The sequence below is a fragment of the Hyposmocoma kahamanoa genome, unplaced genomic scaffold (genome assembly GCF_003589595.1).
Source record: "Hyposmocoma kahamanoa isolate Upper Pololo Valley unplaced genomic scaffold, ASM358959v1 84, whole genome shotgun sequence".
In the NCBI taxonomy this organism is placed as follows: domain Eukaryota; kingdom Metazoa; phylum Arthropoda; class Insecta; order Lepidoptera; family Cosmopterigidae; genus Hyposmocoma; species Hyposmocoma kahamanoa.
The window spans coordinates 6,485,277-6,504,538 of NW_020654229.1; the positions used below are offsets into that span (position 1 = coordinate 6,485,277).

At 38.7% G+C, this 19,262-nt stretch overlaps 1 protein-coding gene across 1 annotated transcript in view; it reads left to right on the forward strand.

Annotated features, from left to right (window-relative positions):
* Positions 1-9,431: 9,431 nt before the first annotated feature.
* The window catches only part of LOC113234440 (zinc finger protein 234-like), a 53,504-nt gene continuing 43,673 nt past the window's right edge, over positions 9,432-19,262 (forward strand). Inside the window, exons 1-4 of the mRNA XM_026469749.1 lie at positions 9,432-9,621; positions 9,914-10,031; positions 15,550-15,684; positions 17,327-17,482. Coding sequence (XP_026325534.1) covers positions 9,927-10,031; positions 15,550-15,684; positions 17,327-17,482 — 396 coding nt within the window. The 5' untranslated portion in view covers positions 9,432-9,621; positions 9,914-9,926. The remainder of the gene's footprint in view (positions 9,622-9,913; positions 10,032-15,549; positions 15,685-17,326; positions 17,483-19,262) is intronic.

The following is a 19,262-nucleotide window of genomic DNA, read 5'->3' on the forward strand; positions in this document are numbered from 1 at the left end:
TAAAAAGAATTTGAAAATTCTACAAGTTTTCACAGTTAAGTTTACTTTAAAACTATTTTAAATAAACTCATTTGAACGAATATTGCTACTAAACCATTGCCTTACAATTATATACTAAACACTATATCTGTGACATGATAGACAATATAAATTATTTAAAAAAAAACTATTAAAGACCGATTTATTGTCGGTAATTCACCATATATTTTTATTACGTATATCGTAATGTTGTTTACCAGTGTTGCCAGATAGATTTTTGTACATTAAGTAGCCGATATTCGCCCAAGCCATAAAATCCCTAAAAAACAATTTTACAATTCTGCTTGCTGCCGAATTGGGAATTAAGAGAGTTCATATTCCCCAATGTTCGGCAGCAATTTCCCATACATCGAAGTACTCAAACTCCCAAATGAGTCCAATCAAATGAAACACGTTCTATAATGCATTTATAATTTTTTTGTTGCATTATTGTGTGCCTTCGATTTTCATATCATGGAACTTACGGTATGAGTTTCCATTGTGCTAAATCAAATCCGTGTAATTGACGTAGCAAGTAAATTAACAAGATTTACGGCAATTTGTTGTTGCCAGTCCGTAGCCAAAATAAATTAATGCTTAAAGGGGGCATTCATTATCCTGCATTGCAGTCCGCCTTGCCGTCCACCGTGTAATGCAGAATTATAAAATGTAGTCGCAGCGAGCAAGGCATCAGTAATCCTACAATACGTCCTGCGAGACGTCATATGTGACAGGACATGATAGTGTGTAAGCAGGGTCCTGCCTGTGAGGCGGACTGCCATGCAGGTAGTGAATGGGCCGTTTTACTGTGTAAAAATCAAAGTCCTGTAAAATTTGGTTTTGTGTAGATACATGTTTTTACCAATGCTACATACGCGGTCTCCCTGGTGATAACTTTAATATAAAAATTCTTTCAACACTAGTTAACAATAAAATTATGGAATAAACAATGCTCTGAGACCTTGTGCACCTTTCAAGAGCACGCTAAAAGGGGGAAGTCACTATCCTGCATTGCAGTCCGTCTTGCCATCTGCCGTGTAATGCAAGATTATGAATGTAGTCGCAGCGTGCGAACCATCCTCCAATCCAATGGTTTTTTAGGAATTTTATGGCTTGGGCGAATATCGGCTACTTAATGTACAAAAAGCTATCTGGCAACACTGGTAAACACCATTACGATATAAATAAAAAAAAATATGTCATATTTTTATTATAATAACGCACACACTCAACATAGCCCCGCACTAGGGAAATCCTGTGTCGCGGGTACCATGGACACACACATAGACAACCACAAATTACACCCAAACTCACGAGATAAATAATTGTAGGCCATACAACTATTTCTTTCGGCCCGGGAATCGAACCTGGGACCTCTGCGTGGCAGTCCGGCATGGTAACCGTTCGGCCACGGAGGCAGTTAATTGTGGTGAATTACCGGCAATAAATCGGCCCTTTATTAGTTTTTTGTAAATAATTCGTTGGTATAGCGTCTAGCACGGTATGCTAGAAGACGTCGGTTCGAATCCGGCCGGATCGAAGGATTTTTTTTCTGAGTGTTCGATCTTTATATTTTAAAATTAAAAAAAAATTATAAAAAACTAGTGGAGTAATTTCACAAAAAAATATTGAATATCAATTCAATAAAAAATTTAAAATATTATATTATTATTACAGCAGTTAAATTTTTTTATTATTTGCTCAGGCAGCAAGCGACCGAGAACGTTGGAGATAGGGCTTTCAAACGAGGCGCTTGTAGAAGCGCTGCAGCTCCGCGTCGTCTGAGCGTTTGTAGACGCGCCACTACTAAAATTCATATTATACTACCTAGTTTGCAAAAGTGGCGCGAATAAGCTTCTAATATTGTATGAAAATGGTAGTTTCGCAGCTGCAGCGCTAGTAGCGCCACAGACGCGCCACTGCAACGCTTCTACAAGCGTCTAATTTGAAGAAATTAAATCATTCTATCAATAACATAAATGACTGAGATTTTGTTAGCATTTTGTTTTTTAAATTTACTGTACGGACACGGGAACAATAACTCTCAATCAATCCAGATACATTTATAGTCTTCGGTCTTCTTCTTTTTTAAAATGCTATGGCTCCATCGAATTAAAGCGAAATAATATTGGCGGAGGTATCACTTGTACAGGGTCAAGACCACGTCAAGCTTGACATATAACATTTATTCACTACACACAATTAAACATTATCCCGCTTACTGTAAGAACGATTCAAAGTGTCCAACTTGACGTGCTCCTAATAGAATGAGACATCGTCATATCTTCTTCTTGGTCTGTGGTTAGTTGGTGAGTGTGTGCTTTTAGATTGGACGTCTTATTAATAATAATTCCTGGCGGTCAATTTAATGGATGAAACGGCCACAGTGTCAGGTAGCTAAGGGTCGTATTCCAGAACTCTACTCAATGCTCAATTCAGGACTTGGGTATGATTTCTAGTGCTTGAAATCATACTCAAGTCCTGACTTGAGCATTTGGAATACGACCATACGAATAGAATAGGTAATAAATTAATTATAGAAATAGAAGCCGTTAAATCTCTAAAAAATTATTAAAAAAAATAAAACTCCATATTTTTATTTTTTCATCATTCGCCATCAGTGAATGCACCGTACTCAGTACAAATTTACCACCTACCGTCGACACATGACGACAGTGACAAAATCTACCGTAATCGGCAGAGCCGAATTTTTTTTTTTTTGTAAAAGAGGTGCGCGATCGATGTATGCGGTTAAATTAATAATAACGTGTCCCATTTAAGGAAATCTTTTGATGCAGCAGTCTATCCAAATTGATTGATCATCCAGATTGTATTTGATAGTTGTTGTTTTATAAAAAGGATGAGATTTAGACTAATTTTTGCCAAGGTCTTCCTCTCCTCATCTTTGTAAATGTTTAGATTTATTTTTTAATACTTTTCTTATTGTAATTTTCTTTTGTAAGTAGTTTTGTAGTAAAAAGTATGCAAATATATATAATAATAAATATATATAAAATATAAAATGTTTTTTTTTTTTAATATTAACTTAAGTATAAAATAAAGTTAGGTACCTAATTCACTCTCATAAAAGGTTACTCTTACAAGGTTAAGTTACTATGCAAAGCATAACAATAGTAGATTGTACAACAAGTGCATAAAACGCGTCATATTACCCGAGACGAGCATAACCACTCGAGCCGCAGGCGAGTGTGGATATTTAAGTCGAGGGTACAATGGGTTTTATGTATGAGTTATACACTCTTCTTTTCACTTCGTGAGGAAATTAAACAGTAATTTTACAAATAAACAATTATTTATGCATTTCTATTTCTTATCACTTATTAAAATTACTATTGCCTACTTTTTTAATTTTGTAATATAATAACACGGATTAAAAAAAAAAAGTAAAACTTTATTTGTGCGTGGCTGTTGGCGCAGGCGTCATTGCCTCGGTTCTTAAACGACGGTTTTATTTTATGCACTAGAGCACAAACTATATAATAAGAGATACTACGTACACTAGAGCATAAAATCCTATTTTATGCAGCCTATTTTATCCTATTTTATACCCAGCATAAATACGAACTTTAAGAGCATAAGAAGTGAAAATGAATAATAGCTGTACCATAATTACACTGTTTTGGCCCAATCACCGTAATTTCAGGATCTACCGTATTTTACGAGCAGAATCACCGACGACCAGATTTTGGAGATGGCAACACTGTTCGCTAGTGTCAGTCAAAGTTTGTGGCATGGTTTGTGGTGTCAGTCATGTTTTGTTTTGTGAGGTTTTCCCAGATTGCAACGGATGGGCTGTCAGGTCGCGGTTGAAAGGTGTGAATTTTGAATTTTGAATTTTGAATTTCGCTTTTCGACTCTAATTTCTCACTGAGAGTGTAAAATTGTGTCGTATTTTGTGTTGGTGGTGGTAAAAAAAAAAAAATAACATAGAGGCAAGTCCCCTTATGTTCTGTGATTCCGACGACGAGGCGGAGCCCCCTGATAGGGGGCCTCGTTCTCTATCTGTATCCCCGTCCGTAAGCTCAATGGAGATCAACACCAGTGGTCAAAAGAGCAAGCGCCCTGCTTGCGCGGACATTGATAGCTCCGCTAAAAAGTCAAGACTCCCGCCGTCTGCGTCAGTTCAGCATACATATACCCTGGAGGGATACGAAAGTAACTCTGACTTGAAATATTCAAACATCGATGCTGGCCCCTTTCTGGTCCATGTTTCTCGCACAGAAAGTGACTCCTCTGCTTCCACAAATTCAATGCGTGCTTTAAAAATCGCCCAAACAATCTACAACAGCAAAGTCTCGGGAATTTTAGAAATAAAAAGCATTGGCAGGGACAAAGTATCAATTTACTTCCAAACACCACAGGATGCAAACAACTTTATTGAGAGTCCGCTCCTTAACAATAAAAAACTTTTTGCTGTTATCCCCCGCTTTCACCTCACTCGCAATGGTGTTGTTCGCCAGATCCCCTTGGAATGGTCCCTCGAGGAATTGGTTCACTCCATCAAATGCCCCCCAAAGGTTAAAGTTATAAAGGCTAGGAGGCTAAATAAAAAGCGTATAATTGAAGGACAAGCCACTTGGGAGCCATCTGCCACTGTAGTGTTGACATTTCTGGGACAGATCCTCCCCGAGAAAGTATTTTGTTTTAATATGTCTCTCCCAGTGGACCTATATGCTCTACCCATCATTCAATGTCACAAATGCTGCCGCTTTGGACATGTTCGTGAACAATGCCGTTCTAATCCGCGTTGCTCCAGATGCGCCCAGAATCATGATGGGTCCTCCTGCACCGTTCCAGATGATGCTGTGTCTTGTCTTCTCTGTTCTGCCTTCCATAAAGCTACAGATTCAAGGTGCCCTGAGCATGCCCGTCAAAAGTTAATTAAAAAAGTGATGGCTGAAGACAATATTGGTTACATAGAAGCTTCCAGACGATTCAGTTCTGTCCGGAAATCATATGCTGACATGACATCTCCTTCCCAGCACCCGCAGACTCCCCCCTCTCCCCACCCCTCTCAAACAGTTAGGTCTCCTCCCTGTACCCCTGCCCGCCCACAGTCCCAGATTCCTTCCACATCTTATCGCAAGACAACTTTTTCAGAAAGCCGCCACAGTCAAGAACAAACACAAGGATACGATAGATACTCACATAACCTCATAACATCTACACCAAAATCTTTGCAATCTAATGGGTGTTCTCTCCTTAGAGACCACTCAAATAATAATAACCCTTGTTCTACTAGTCCAAATGACAACCTGTCAGATATTATAACTAATTTAATTATAAATGTACTTTCCAAATTTAATGACATCTTACCGTACAATGGCCTTGAAATTATTCAAAGTATGATCTCAAAACTATTACAATCTCTTTTATCCAACAATGACATCAATTCTACAATGGAACGCCCGTAATATAAAAAATAAAAAACACGAACTTATTTTTCTGATAAATAAATATCACCCCGTAGTTTTTGGTATTTCCGAGACATGGTTAAAACCGGGAGCCCTATTCAGAGTTCCTGGCTATGCATGCCTTCGGGATGACAGAAGTGATGGGTGGGCTGGATGTGCCCTACTAGTGAAAAGGAACATCATATATACACAACTCTCCATCCCCACACACTCCACAGGCCTCCATGTTGTCGCTATTAGAGCACAAAACAAATCATTTGTCTCTGTCTACATTCCCCATCCTAGCCTTGACCTCATCATAGAACTATCCGTGATCCTCTCATCCCTCCCTTCCCCCCTAATTGTTTTAGGAGATTTCAATATACGCCACTCGCTGTGGGGATCTCACATCTGCGACTCTTTATCCTCTGCTTTTCTCGATCTTCTGGACAACACAAATTTATGTATAGTTAATGATGGCTCTCCTACACGCAGAACTTCCCCCCTTCAAAATACCAGCGCGCCTGACCTAACCTTAGTCTCTCCTAGTTTAGCCCCTTCCACCTCCTGGCTTGTTCTGTTAAATTCCTTTGGTAGCGATCACCTTCCTATATTAATTTCAGTAGGAGACTCCTCACCTATCCTCACACCAGACCCCCCTCCCTTACTTAAATACAGGCTTAGGCAGGCAGACTGGGACATTTACTCCTTGGTCCTGAACAGCAAAATTGTAAACATGCAACCAGTTCAAGTAACCCCCTCAACAGTTCTGCATATATATTCAGAGTTCATCACATGTTTGCTTTCAGCCGCAGATGAAACGATCCCATTAAAAAACTCTGCAAATAGAAAAATTTCCTCTCCCCCGTGGTGGGATTCGGAATGTTCTGCGTCAGTCAAGGAAAGAAATCGGGCAGAACTTGAATTCACATGTGACTTATCCTTTGAGAATTATTTAACTTTCCAAAAGATTTCCGCTCACACGAGAAGATTTCTGAGCAAAAAGAAATTTCAAGGATGGCGTGCATTCTGCGAATCTCTGGAACCCCGCACCCACCCGTCTACAGTCTGGAAGAGAATAAAATCCTTTCGCAGATCTCAGACTGATCACAACAACACCTCGTCTAACGACCCGACACCCTGGCTTGTGGATTTTATTACAAAATTATCCCCCCCTTTTGTTCCTTCAGAAGCTCCTACCGGTATAAACACCCCCTTGTCATCTCCTGACAGTATGAATGCCCCCTTCTCTTTAGAAGAACTAAGCTGTGCTTTGGACCATTTAAGGGATTCGGCGCCGGGTGCGGACGGCATTCCCTATTCGTTTATTACCAGGTCCTCTAATCCTACCAAAATTTTTTTTTTGAATATTATAAACACAATTTTTGAATCTGGCATAGTCCCTATTTCATGGAAAACCCAAATTATCATTCCAATCATAAAACCTGGGAAAGACCCATCTAATGCAAACTCGTATCGACCTATCGCCCTATCATCTGTTTTAGCTAAAATCATGGAACACCTAATAAAAAACCGTCTGGAATGGATAGTAGAGAGCAAGGGATTGTTACCCAGAAGCCAGTTTGGCTTCCGAAAAGGCATGGGCACTATGGACAGCCTAAGCATTTTTTCATCAGATGTTCGACTAGCCCTCTCCGAGGGAAAACACGTCATAGGTGTGTTCTTAGACATAACATCAGCTTATGATAACGTGAACCTTCCACTACTCTGGCAGAAGATGCTCAATCTGTGTATTCCTGTGAAGATGATCAATGTCATTTACAACATGTTTATGGGTCGCTCTATCGCAGTGCGTGTTAACGGTTCCACAACCCCCTCCCGTATGGTCTGGAACGGCTTGCCTCAAGGTTCCGTTCTTAGCCCTCTCCTTTTCAGCTTGTACACGTCTGACCTCGGCACTTCAGTCAATTGCTTCTGCAAAATCTTGCAATATGCAGACGATATCGCCCTGTACGCTTGTTCCAAATCTTTTTCAGATACTGAAAGACGCCTCAACTCTGCCCTTTTTTACCTAGACTCTTGGCTTACCGATCACGGCCTCTCTCTTTCAGCTAACAAAAGCACAGCTGTCGTTTTTTCCCGCAAGAGACGCCTCCCTGAAACTGAAATACATGTTAATGGGGAAATCATAGAACTGAGGGAAAAAGTAAAATTTTTAGGCATTATTCTGGACTCAAAATTATCTGGCATCCATCACCTCAACTATATTTGTCAAAAAGCTGAAAAAAGCATAAATGTCCTACGTGCACTTTCTGGTGTTCGTTGGGGATCACATCCGTATAACCAAAAGCTCCTGTACAACGCAATCATTAGAAGTCATTTTGATTATGGCGGCTTCCTTCTGGAACCATGCAACAAAATAGCCTTGGCTAAGATGGACAGAATCCAGGCAAGATGCCTGAGAATAATCACAGGTACCATGAAATCCTCACCAACAAACGCTCTTCAAGTCGAATGTCTGGAGCCCCCTCTACATCTACGTAGACAATTCCTTGCTAATAGATTCCTCTTCAAGATCTTTCAATATTCTTCTCACCCTTTGCTTCCCGTATTGCAATCCCTGTCGGAGATTATCCCTTCCTCCAATTATTGGTCACACAAGAAACCCCCCCTTCTTATCAACAGTTTTAACAAAATTTCCAATCTCCCATTCCCTATTTACCAAAATTATATGAACCCGTTGTTTGAAACTGATTTTAAATGTTTAACGTTTCGCCCAACAGTCTATCTTAGTTTTGGCATCATGAAAGATACCCCTGGAGCAAACCAAGTCTTCAACGATATAGTTGAGAGAGAATGGCATGACTGGACTACTGTTTTTACCGACGCTTCAAAATTACACGAACATGGCGACTTGGGAGCCGCGGTTTGGTTCCCCAAGTTCAATGTCGTACTCAGTTTTAAATCCCCCTATCTGAATTCGGTCTTTTCGGGAGAGGCAATTGCAATACTCGAAGCCATTTTATATATTGAGTCCCATAAAATTAATAAATGTTTGGTTTTCTCAGACTCACTAAGTTGCCTCCAAGACATTATTAAGCTACCGTTTCATTCCAAAGACAATTTCTCCATCACCCTCCAAATTAAGGAAGCTCTGTACCGATGTCATTGTGCGGGAATTGAGGTAACTCTGGCCTGGATTCCCGGTCACACTGGGATCAGTGGCAACGAAGCAGTAGACGCCTTTGCAAAGGATGCGACAAGAATTGGCGTGTGCAAATACTGTAAGTGCTTTCCCAGAGATCTGCTCGCCATGACTAAACCCCAAATGCTAGCCTCCTGGTCGGCCCTTTGGCAGGAATCACGACAAACTGTTGGTAGACACTATGGTAATCTCCAACCAAATCTACCCACTAAACCCTGGTTTTTTAAACGTCGCGATTTGCCTAAAAACATCACTTCCACTATTATTCGTTTGCGCTTAGGCCATGTTTGCACACCTGTATTTTTGCGTAAAATCAGAGTTCGAGATCACTCTCTGTGCGAGTGCGGCCTAGAAGACGGTACCTTGGAACACATTTTTTTCAATTGTCCTAATATTGCTGTTCCACTTTATAACTTACTTTCTCCAAAATTCCCCCGCCCCGTTAACATAAACAACCTCTTAACTTTAGTGTTCTCCCCCCATATTGTTACTCTATGTAAATTTATCCACTTAAATAACATATATTTATAAATATTGTTTTGCTGTTTTGTTTTACATTCTCAACTGAGTACTCCCGTAGTCCAACTTACCAACACCGGTTAATGTCCTATTAGAGCTTAGCGAAAATTTTTTTTTTTTGTTTCGTTTTTTTTTCTTTCAACTGTGACATTGGCAAAATCATCAGTTCTCATATTGATGGAGCCATAAAAATAAAAAGTGAAGTGAGGTTTTCCCAAATACTTTATTCTCACTAATCTCACTTTACTCCTTTATTCTTTGATGAGCTGAGCTTGAATTCTTGTATTTTGTGGCTTGGACGCCATACTGTATAATCAAGAAAGTCATTATTTGTGTATATCTACGCCTTGACTCGTCTTTTTAATATAAAAATTAGTAGTTTGTGATATAAAAATAAGACTTGTTTTTGGTTAGTAAAATTCAGTTTTCCCGCGTCGTCTAATCAAAAATACAACCTAAAATGGCTATTCACTGTATTTTCATCACTTTATAAGAATATATTGTGTACGTACTGTTTTATTTTCGATCAAAGAGTAAACATTAAATTGAGGTTATGGTGTATGTACAAACTTGTAAAGTTAACAATAATTATGTAAATATATTGATATTTTTATAATTTATGTTCAAGGAGCTTAGAATAATCAAGGAGGCACTTTGTGTAAGTTATGTATATACAGAAAAAACTCGACATTTTTTAGATTTCTGTGCCCGACAACTATGTATTTTTGCAAAGAAAGGGCCATTACTATAAGTCTCAGAGATTTAAAAAAATTGTTACAGCGAAGTTACTTTACAGATGTTACTACGAAATGTGGGACGTAAAAGCTTGTCGAGCCTGCCTGGACACTGAAGGCAAGTTAGAGAAGATTGGAGAAGCCTCTAAGAGAATATTTACAGCAGTAACTGGACTTGAAGTGAGTAGGAAACTTTGTAAAACACCTGTGGCCAAAGAATGAATGACTTGACTAAACTTGTAAAGCTTAGGCTTGCCACATGGAGACATAAAGTCTTCCAGAGGCAGAGCTGTAGTCGTGTGTGGGAATGTCGACATATTGATTGCGAATGATATACGATTTTTTTAGGTTAGTTCCCTGCATTCCTTAACTTGGCATTGGCGGATTTATCGATGGTATCAATAGGGTTGTAACATTATAAAGAAGAAGAACATTGGCGAAATCATCGATTATTTCGATGGAGCCACAGCATTTAAAAGAAGAAAAAGAAGAATGAGTATTAGAAACTCCCAAATCTTGGTAGAAAACAATATTATGGCCTTGTTATTACTGTCCAAATAGATCAGATCGAGGCCTAGTATAAATACTAATTTATTTTCATATATTTATTGCTGCAGTCCGTATCCCTTGTCCTAATAGAATTGTCCCAGAAATGTCAGTATCTAACAATTGACGTAGAGCACCTTGTGAAAGAGTTTTTCCAGGGAAGTACTGCCACCTTACGTAATGTGAGCATTACTGCGTTACTGAAGGATGGTGCTGATGAAATTACAGGCACATGGGACTTGTCAACTTATGTCTCAGGGTGATGGGCGCAGTGGCAGAGCCCCTCAGATCTTTACTTTTTATAGCTCTGAGTGGCACTACACCTGTTACAGATAGGTGTGTTGTTTACCACCAGGTGCACGACTTGTTCATCCTGTCACATGGTATTATAAACAAAAAGATGTTTAGCAAATATAAACAAATTTTAACACAAATATATAAATAGCTCTTATCGTCATTATCAACCCTGTTACGAATTGTACATTGCAATGCTGGGCATGGGTCTCCTTTGAGACAATGGTTTAGGCCATAGTCCGTAACTGTGGCCCAAAGGAGGTAGGGGACTTCATACTTTTTCCAAGGGTTGTAGACCTTCTTCAACGTGCAGGTTTCATCATGATGCTTTCCTTCACTGAAAAGGTCATGGTGCTCAACTCAGAGGTGCGAGCCTGGATTCAAACCCACGACCCTCTGCTTGAGAGGCAGTAGGTCAAAGCATTTGGCTACCATGGCCTTTCTAAATAGCTCTTAAAAGTTCAGAATTCCGTCTAATATCTAGATGGCGCTGATCAGTAGCCTGGAAGAAGTTTATATTATGTAAATGGCCATGGATATCAAGTCATTCCTCTTTAATATTTTATATAGTAGAATATTATTAAAAAATTGATCATGACTCATGAGTAATGGTCGAAAAAGGCGTTCCAAATATTTACAAACATGTATAGATAAATCGAGGTCGTATTTTTTCGCGATTGTTACACATAGGAAATAAAACTATTTTTTTCTGGATTTGACTCGCATATCGTATTTATATTTGTTTACAGGTCCCATGGTCACGGTTACCATTACCATGGGACCTGTCAAGGACCCGAAATGTTGGTTTGTTTGAACATTTTAACAACTCTATGTCATAGAGTTTTTAAATCCACCAAATTTTAATTCTTTACTTTTTTCGAATTCCAGATTTCCGGAAATGGTTTTATTGCATCGTAGGACTTTATTGAATTAAATTAGATTTATTAGATTAAATTTGGTGGTTTTAACAACTTTGTGTCACTCTTTGTAGCTACATCTGTATAAGTATACAAGTATAACACTAGGCGAGCCCGTGAAAATAAATATGTATGTCCAAAAGTATACACTTTTACTTCTTTAACTATTATGGTAAAAGAACAAATAGACATCTCTTGCCAATTATATTTAATAAATTCGATTTTTTGAGAGGCAGAGCATTGTTAAAAGTAAATTCTCATTGAAGAAAAAATTAATATTTATACTTCTTGAAAGCATGTAAATTTAGTAAATTCGACGTCTATTTTGTTAAATGTATTCGTCATTGTCGTACAAACTGCTTTGGCAGTTTGGTGAGGAATTGTGTTATATTCTATTTTTTGCCTTGTTTGTATGAAATAAATAAATAAATCTATGTATGTGGAACACCTTTTTCCGACCATTATTTATTATATATTTACCGAGTACACGGATTGGCTCGCCCTGGTGAGTGCTATTGTTGGTAATAATGATACCGAAGCGGTCTATATCTTAGGAGACTTTAACGCTCATCCAGGTGAACTGTTTTATAGAGAACTGATTAGTTGCTGCCATAAGCTGGAATGGATTTGCGCGGATACAGAACGTTTAGGCGTAGATTCGAATACTCACACGTTTGTAAGTGAAGCGCATGGATCAAAAAGATGGTTAGATCACTGTGTGGTCACTAAGTCGGGGATGTGTTCAATTACTAATGTAAGGGTCATGTATGATGTTATGTGGTCCGATTATTTACCTTTAATTGTAGAGTGTGACTTCTGTTCGATCAAACCAAAAACTACTTGTACGTTAAAAACTCCACTTAATACTATAATATGGGGTGAAAGTAAAGACGACCAAATCAGTTTATATAGTAACGAATGTCATAAGAGATTGAAACAAATTGATTTTCCTGATGATTTTCGAACCTGTTCTAACTGTAAGTGTAATAATATAGAACATAGATTATTAATTGATAAATTGTATACCGATATAATAAATGCTTTGAGCGAGTCGGCTGTTAGTAGCCATAAATTTAAAATGTACAAAACGAAAAGGCCTATAATTGGATGGAACAAACATGTAAGTGAGGCACACAGGGTGACAATGTGTAAACTTCAGCCATGGATGTGGTATGCGAAGCCGAATACAGGGTGTTTATTCAAACAAATGTGAATGTACGGAAATTGGAAGTCGCGTTTAAAATGGTGTCAAAAACACGAGGAGCAGATATGGCCATAATTGCGGCACACCATTCTGTGCGGGATTTTCGTGGCTTCTGGAGATCGACTAATAGGTTGAATGGCAAGCCTAGCCTCCCAGAAAGAATTGAGGGTGTTAGCGACCACAAGGGTATTATTATAGCTGATTTGTTTAAGTTTACCTTTGCTGTTAGTTCTCCGTCGGGGCAGTCACAGCTGATCACCGACAGAGATACTATATTGTCAAGCCAGAAATTAGGTACGAGCTTTATGGCCAAAGACAAAAAACGCCATAAATGGCATGTCTAAAGGCAAATCTCCTGGTCTTAATGGGCTCAATGTAACATCTTCGTTATGCCTATACCAAGGGTACTGGCAATGTTGTTTACATTTTGTGTGGGGCATTCATACTTGCCTGCCGACATGATGAAGACAGTGGTGGTTCAAAAACTGGTGATGTGAGTGATAAAAGTAATAATCGCCCCATCTCGCTTGCTACTGTGGTCGCGAAGGTTCTCGATAGCTTGATCAACTCAAAACTTGAGAAATACATTAAAGTGCACGATAACCAGTTTGGATTTAGACCGGGACTATCCACGGAGACTGTGATCCTCGCCTTAAAACGAACGATCAGGTACTATACCGACCGACAGACGCCTGTGTTTGCATGCTTCCTAGACCTATCCAAGGCATTTGACCTTGTTTCATATGACATCTCGTGGAAGAAGCTGAGGGATATCAACTTGCCACCTGAGCTTCTTGGTGTCATCCAATATTGGTACCTAAACCAGATGAATATCGTAAGATGGGCGGGATCATTCTCGGAGCCGTACAGGTTGGAATGCGGGGCTAGGGGTTTGACCTCGCCCAAGCTTTTCAATTTGTACGTTAACACACTGATAGAGGAAATCAGCGGCACCAGAGTCGGTTGTCATATTGATGGCGATATGGTGCTGCTGAGTGGTTCTGCTTGTGGTATCTCAGAATGGTTAGCATTTGTGAAAGGTACGCTGAGAGCCACGGTCTTATATATAATGTAAATAAAAGCGTCATAATGGTATTTAACCCTAAAAGAAATAAATGTGAGTGTAATGTCTTAAATGATTAGTAATCAGGATCTTCGCTTAAAAAAGTAGTTAAGTTAACGCCGGACCTTAAGGACGATGAACATGATAGCCCGCAGGTTTGTTCACTGTTCATCTGAGGTGAAAATTAAACTTCTCAAAGCGTACTGCACGTCTCTGTACACAAGCAGCTTATGGGTTAACTACACTCAGAAACAGTACAACGCTTTGCGTGTGCAATACAACAGCGCGTTCAGGGTGCTGAAGGGGCTGCCTCGCTACTGCAGTGCGTCAGAGATGTTTGCGGAGCGGCGGGTGGATTGTTTCTACATAACGATGCGCAAGCGCTGCACGTCACTGGCGCGTAGAGTCGTTGTCAGCTCCGACACCATTGCACTCGACTGCCCGTACCTCGCTCATTGCGACAAGCCTCATGTTAGGCGTAATTTGTAATCGTTTATGACATTTATGTTTTAAGTATGACATTTAAAGTTTTATTTTTTAATAACCGGCAATCTATCTCACCACCGCTCTACATGTCTTGCAACCCTGACGTTGGCGAAATCGTCGCGCAAAACGACGGAGCCATAGATACAAAAGTTGAAGTTGAAGTTAGTAATTTAATTTATTTGGAAATTTGGACATGCATTATTTATTATTTTTTGATATTTTTGGATTTATTAATTTGAGTTTTGTTTTGATTGTAATTTAGAAATTTTGAGTACTAACATAATTTTAATTCATAGCATTGTTACTAACGAAGCTGGACTTTTGTTGTCTGAAATAAAAATGATTATTATTATTATTCATGAGCAATAATTATTTTCTGAACTTTAACGAATATGCGTGTCAATGGCATTGTGTGTTACAAACATATGTATAAATTAACACTTCCTAATATGGATAGATGGCGCTAATCCTAAGCAAAATAAAAGAATAACCGGCACTATCCATAAAAATCAGTGCAATAAGCGCCATCTAGTTGATTTGTTTGTTATCACTAGAAATTAGAGTAGCTTCGATAAATTGCAGCTTGTCATTGCAAAACAAATTAGTTACAATAAGGGCGCGTTCAAATTAGCCGCTGTTAGAAGCACTGCAAGTGCGACCAAAGGTTTGGTGATTTTTTTTTATCTTTCGACTCAGTTACGCGATGGATTCTGACGAAGAAACATTACTTTTACCTAGTTCTTGGGGCACACACCTCACATATAGGTATTAAAAATGACTCACCTGTTACGCTTTTATCAGTTGTAGTTTGGGTTTGGGTTGTAGTTATACTTTCAATGAATTTTAGACATACATTTTCCCATGCCTTTTTTTATCCAGTCGATTGGAATAACTGGCGGAACTGCTATCCCATATTGCAGGCTGTTGTTTTACATTCTCTATAAATTCTTCAATTCAATTTTCATACATCGTGGTTAACTTGAAAAATTAACATGTGCACACCTCACTAACTGTGACTGCAACCGTGCATGACCGCAGCGCGATTAATAGTGGCTAATTTGAAAGCGCCGTTATAGCGTGTACCCGTCCACTCTGACATGTACGGCAATTAGCAATCCTCTTGAGTTATTGGACCTTACCCTTGGGTGTCACCCATTATTATACATCTATCATTATCTCCGTCTGCAGATGCACCCAGAAGATGGCTACCCAATGTACTTCTGCCAGGAATGCCGCAGCCATATCAGACGATGCCTGCAGTTCCGGCGTAAGACGCGTCGTGCGTTCTACGTGTTGAAAGAAATCATGACCATTAAAAAACGGGTAGGTTTTAAAAGTAAACTTGGTTTGACTACTACCTAACTCTGGAGCAAAGTAGGGGTCTACCTGTATTTTCTGCTCTGTGGAGTCTACGATAATAATAATAACAACGGTAAAGCCGTTATAACCCGGACGATGTTAAGTGTGTGTCGCCACTGCCGTGTGTACGAAGGCTTGCGCGTGTTATGTAAACTCTAGCTAGTTCTTAGCTAAGCCTGGCCTGCATCAACGCCTCGAAGCCATAGAGTCCAGACATGAGGTTGCATTTCCTGTCCGATAACGCGCTCTGCGCCGGAGCATTAATGCATCCTGACAATTAGTATTAAGATAGTTTTAAGACAGTAATAACATGTACTAAAATTGTGAATTACAATAAACTTTTAATAAAAAATTATATTTTTTTATGAAAGCTCTCCGAAAGAGCTTAACTCGCGCTAGCGGTGTTGTGTTTACACGATATATTTTCATGCGTTTAAAAGACGGAGAGCCGAAGTATTCACACAGGAATCGGCCTGAGAACACGTCTGTGATGGATCCACGCTTTGTTGTACTTTAGCCATATAGCCAACAGAAAGCACCGTGAAAACTAAGCTAATTATAGGAAAGAAATAATAATACTCATTGTTAAAAATAACCGACCTCAAATATTCGTGGAATTACATCTATCCGCTAAGTTTTATTGAAATCGGTTACCGGAAAGTGCGCGAAATTAGAGGTGAAATGAATGTCGTTTTCCACAGTTCATAGAACCCTTTCAAACTTAAGCTACTATTTCGCCAATCATGGTTAACATACACGCCACACAAACAAATTCCAGGCAGAAGTTCGTATATTATTTAAGATATTTCGAAAACTCAATGACTTACGTGTTATAGGTGCCCATAATATTTTTTGATCGCAATAATGATATCTATTGATTGAAAGTAGTTTTTGAAGTGGCCGCACCCAGGTCTATGTTGCCTATTCTCACCAACGGTACCTTTCTTCGAACACAAAAAAAGAATCATCAAAATCGGTTCACAAATACCCGAGTTATCGCGTAACATACAAACAAAGCAGTCGAATTGAGAACCTCCTCTATTTTTTGAAGTCGGTTAAAAAGAAAAAATACATTACAATAATACACTCGTTTCCCTAGCATCCATCATTTCACAGAATCTCAAGCATTCACAGAGTCGTATTCCAGAACTCTACTCAATGCTCAAGTCAGGATTTGAGCAGACTTGAGTATGATTTCAAGCACTGGAAATACGACCCTAATGGCAAGGACTTGAGTATTATTTTCAGTGCTCAGTGCAATACTCAAGTCCTGACTTCAGTATTGAGTAGAGTTCTGGAATACGACCCACAGCCTGCTCATGTAACTGCCTCCGTGGCCGAACGGTTACCATACCGGACTGCCACGCAGAGGTCCCCGGGTTCGATTCCCGGGCCGGGAGAAATATTTGTATGGCCTACATTTATTTCTCTCGTGAGTTTGGGTGTAATTTGTGGTTGTCTATGTGTGTGTCCATGGCACCCGCGACACAGGGTTTCCCTAGTGTGGGGCTATGTTGAGTGTGTGCGTTATTATTATTATTATTATATTATGTGCCTGTAATTTCACCTAAATCTCTGGTATCACTAAAATATGTTATCTTTGCAGGTGACGTTTAAAGATATTCAGCAAGTGGATCGCAAGAAGACAAACCTTGTATCGCCATACGGGTCGTTTGTAACGAATGCTAAAATATACGATGTGGTCGCCCCGGAGATTGAAGGGACGATGTACGAGGAGATTGTTCAAGAAATGGTTGCTGAGGTCAGTATACGTAATCTTACACAGAGCGTGAAGGCCCATTTTACACGGAAACGTTCACTAGTCAATAGCGACGCGAATGTCGCCCAAGGGGAAGTTAACCGATAACCGCGAGTGTTTATATTCTTTCGATAATCGTATCTTCGAGAAGAACCAGTTAAAATTTTTCGCCGTAAACAAAATTATCCCGCCCTACAACTCAAGGTCGGCACGATTAAATAATTTTGAATTAAATCAAATGATTTTTTCAATAAAAATCAGTGATTTAATGAAATGTGTTTTATTTTATTTTCTTTCACTGAAATCAACATAACATCAGACAATTGTGTTTTAAAGACTAGGGTCTTTTACATCTGAGAAATCAATATCATTATTATAATACTTAAACACAAAAACTAGCTTGCCGCGGTTAATTAACGTTTTAAATTACTACGTTTTACGCAAAAATATAGTTAAACTGTATGATAAAAAAAAAATTAAAAAAAATTGGGATTAATTAGGATTTTTTTTTGAAATCATGATTTTTCCAACCCTGCTACACGCAATCTTGAGATGTATAGAAATTGCCCTTATTACCGGACTCATTGTAATAATACAGATATATTGAAAATAGAGGACAAATAAACACCTTTTAAAAACAAGTTACGTTTGTTACTCGTATCTAAAGGAGGAGTTATTGACTCATTAGAGGAGTTCTTATCAGATAGAGAGCTACGTGCAATATGGATAAATGTTCTGTCTCTCACGAACATCGAGTATATAACCAGAAATAGAGACGAATTGTCATTTAATTTGTTTGAAAACTATTCTGGCAAATCATTACGGTGACAATTACGCTCCGATTGACCTGCCAAATTGACGGGTGTCGTCAATTGTTTCACTTCAAATCGACGAGTTTATCTTGAGCTTTGCTATTATGGACAAAAATTGAAAAATTATGTATTTAATATTTAATTACCGATGATCGTTTGTTTTGTAATTAGATGTTTTGCTGTTTTTCCCCTCACCATCGAATGGAACAGCCCCTCATTGTTATATGAGAGATATTATCTTTATTACAATAAACACAGAATATTTTTGGAATATACGTAGACCTACAGTCAGTTGTGGGCGCTGTACTATTTCAGCTTTCTAATTTGTGATTTCAACGCAAACGAGAGACGTTTGCTTGATGAGTTACCAGGGATGGATGGCCCCTATTTGGTCCCTATTTCTGATTATATACTCGATGTTATGTACCTAAATGAAATTGTATAACTCCCGTATATTTAAGTTTAAAAAATTATCCAACAAATTTCTTTCACAGAATCTTTAAACCTTCCTGAAAAGTTGTCATTTTACAGATGTGTCCTTTTTACACCCAGGGCGCGAAAGATGCAAACATTCATTTTTATATACAGTTTTATATACAATTAATGTAAATAAATAGTAAATTAGAACAATACTGGTACATAATCATAATTAAAAAAAATAGGTAAATAAGCGATCGAGAAACATTACGTATCGCTCGGTGAAGCGGGTGACGGGGTCATTGCCCTTGCGTGGTACATATGACTCCGAGACAATTTTCAAAGACTTTACTATATACAATTAGCCAAAATATTGAACAGAATAATTTTTTAAATATTTTTAGATGACTTAGCATTATTTCTATTATTAACATCTGAAATATGTCGAGAATGCAAATCAACACATTGTATTAACTGCCACGCAGAGGTCCCAGGTTCGATTCCCGGGGCGGGAGAAATATTTGTATGGCCTACATTTATTTCTCTCGTGAGTT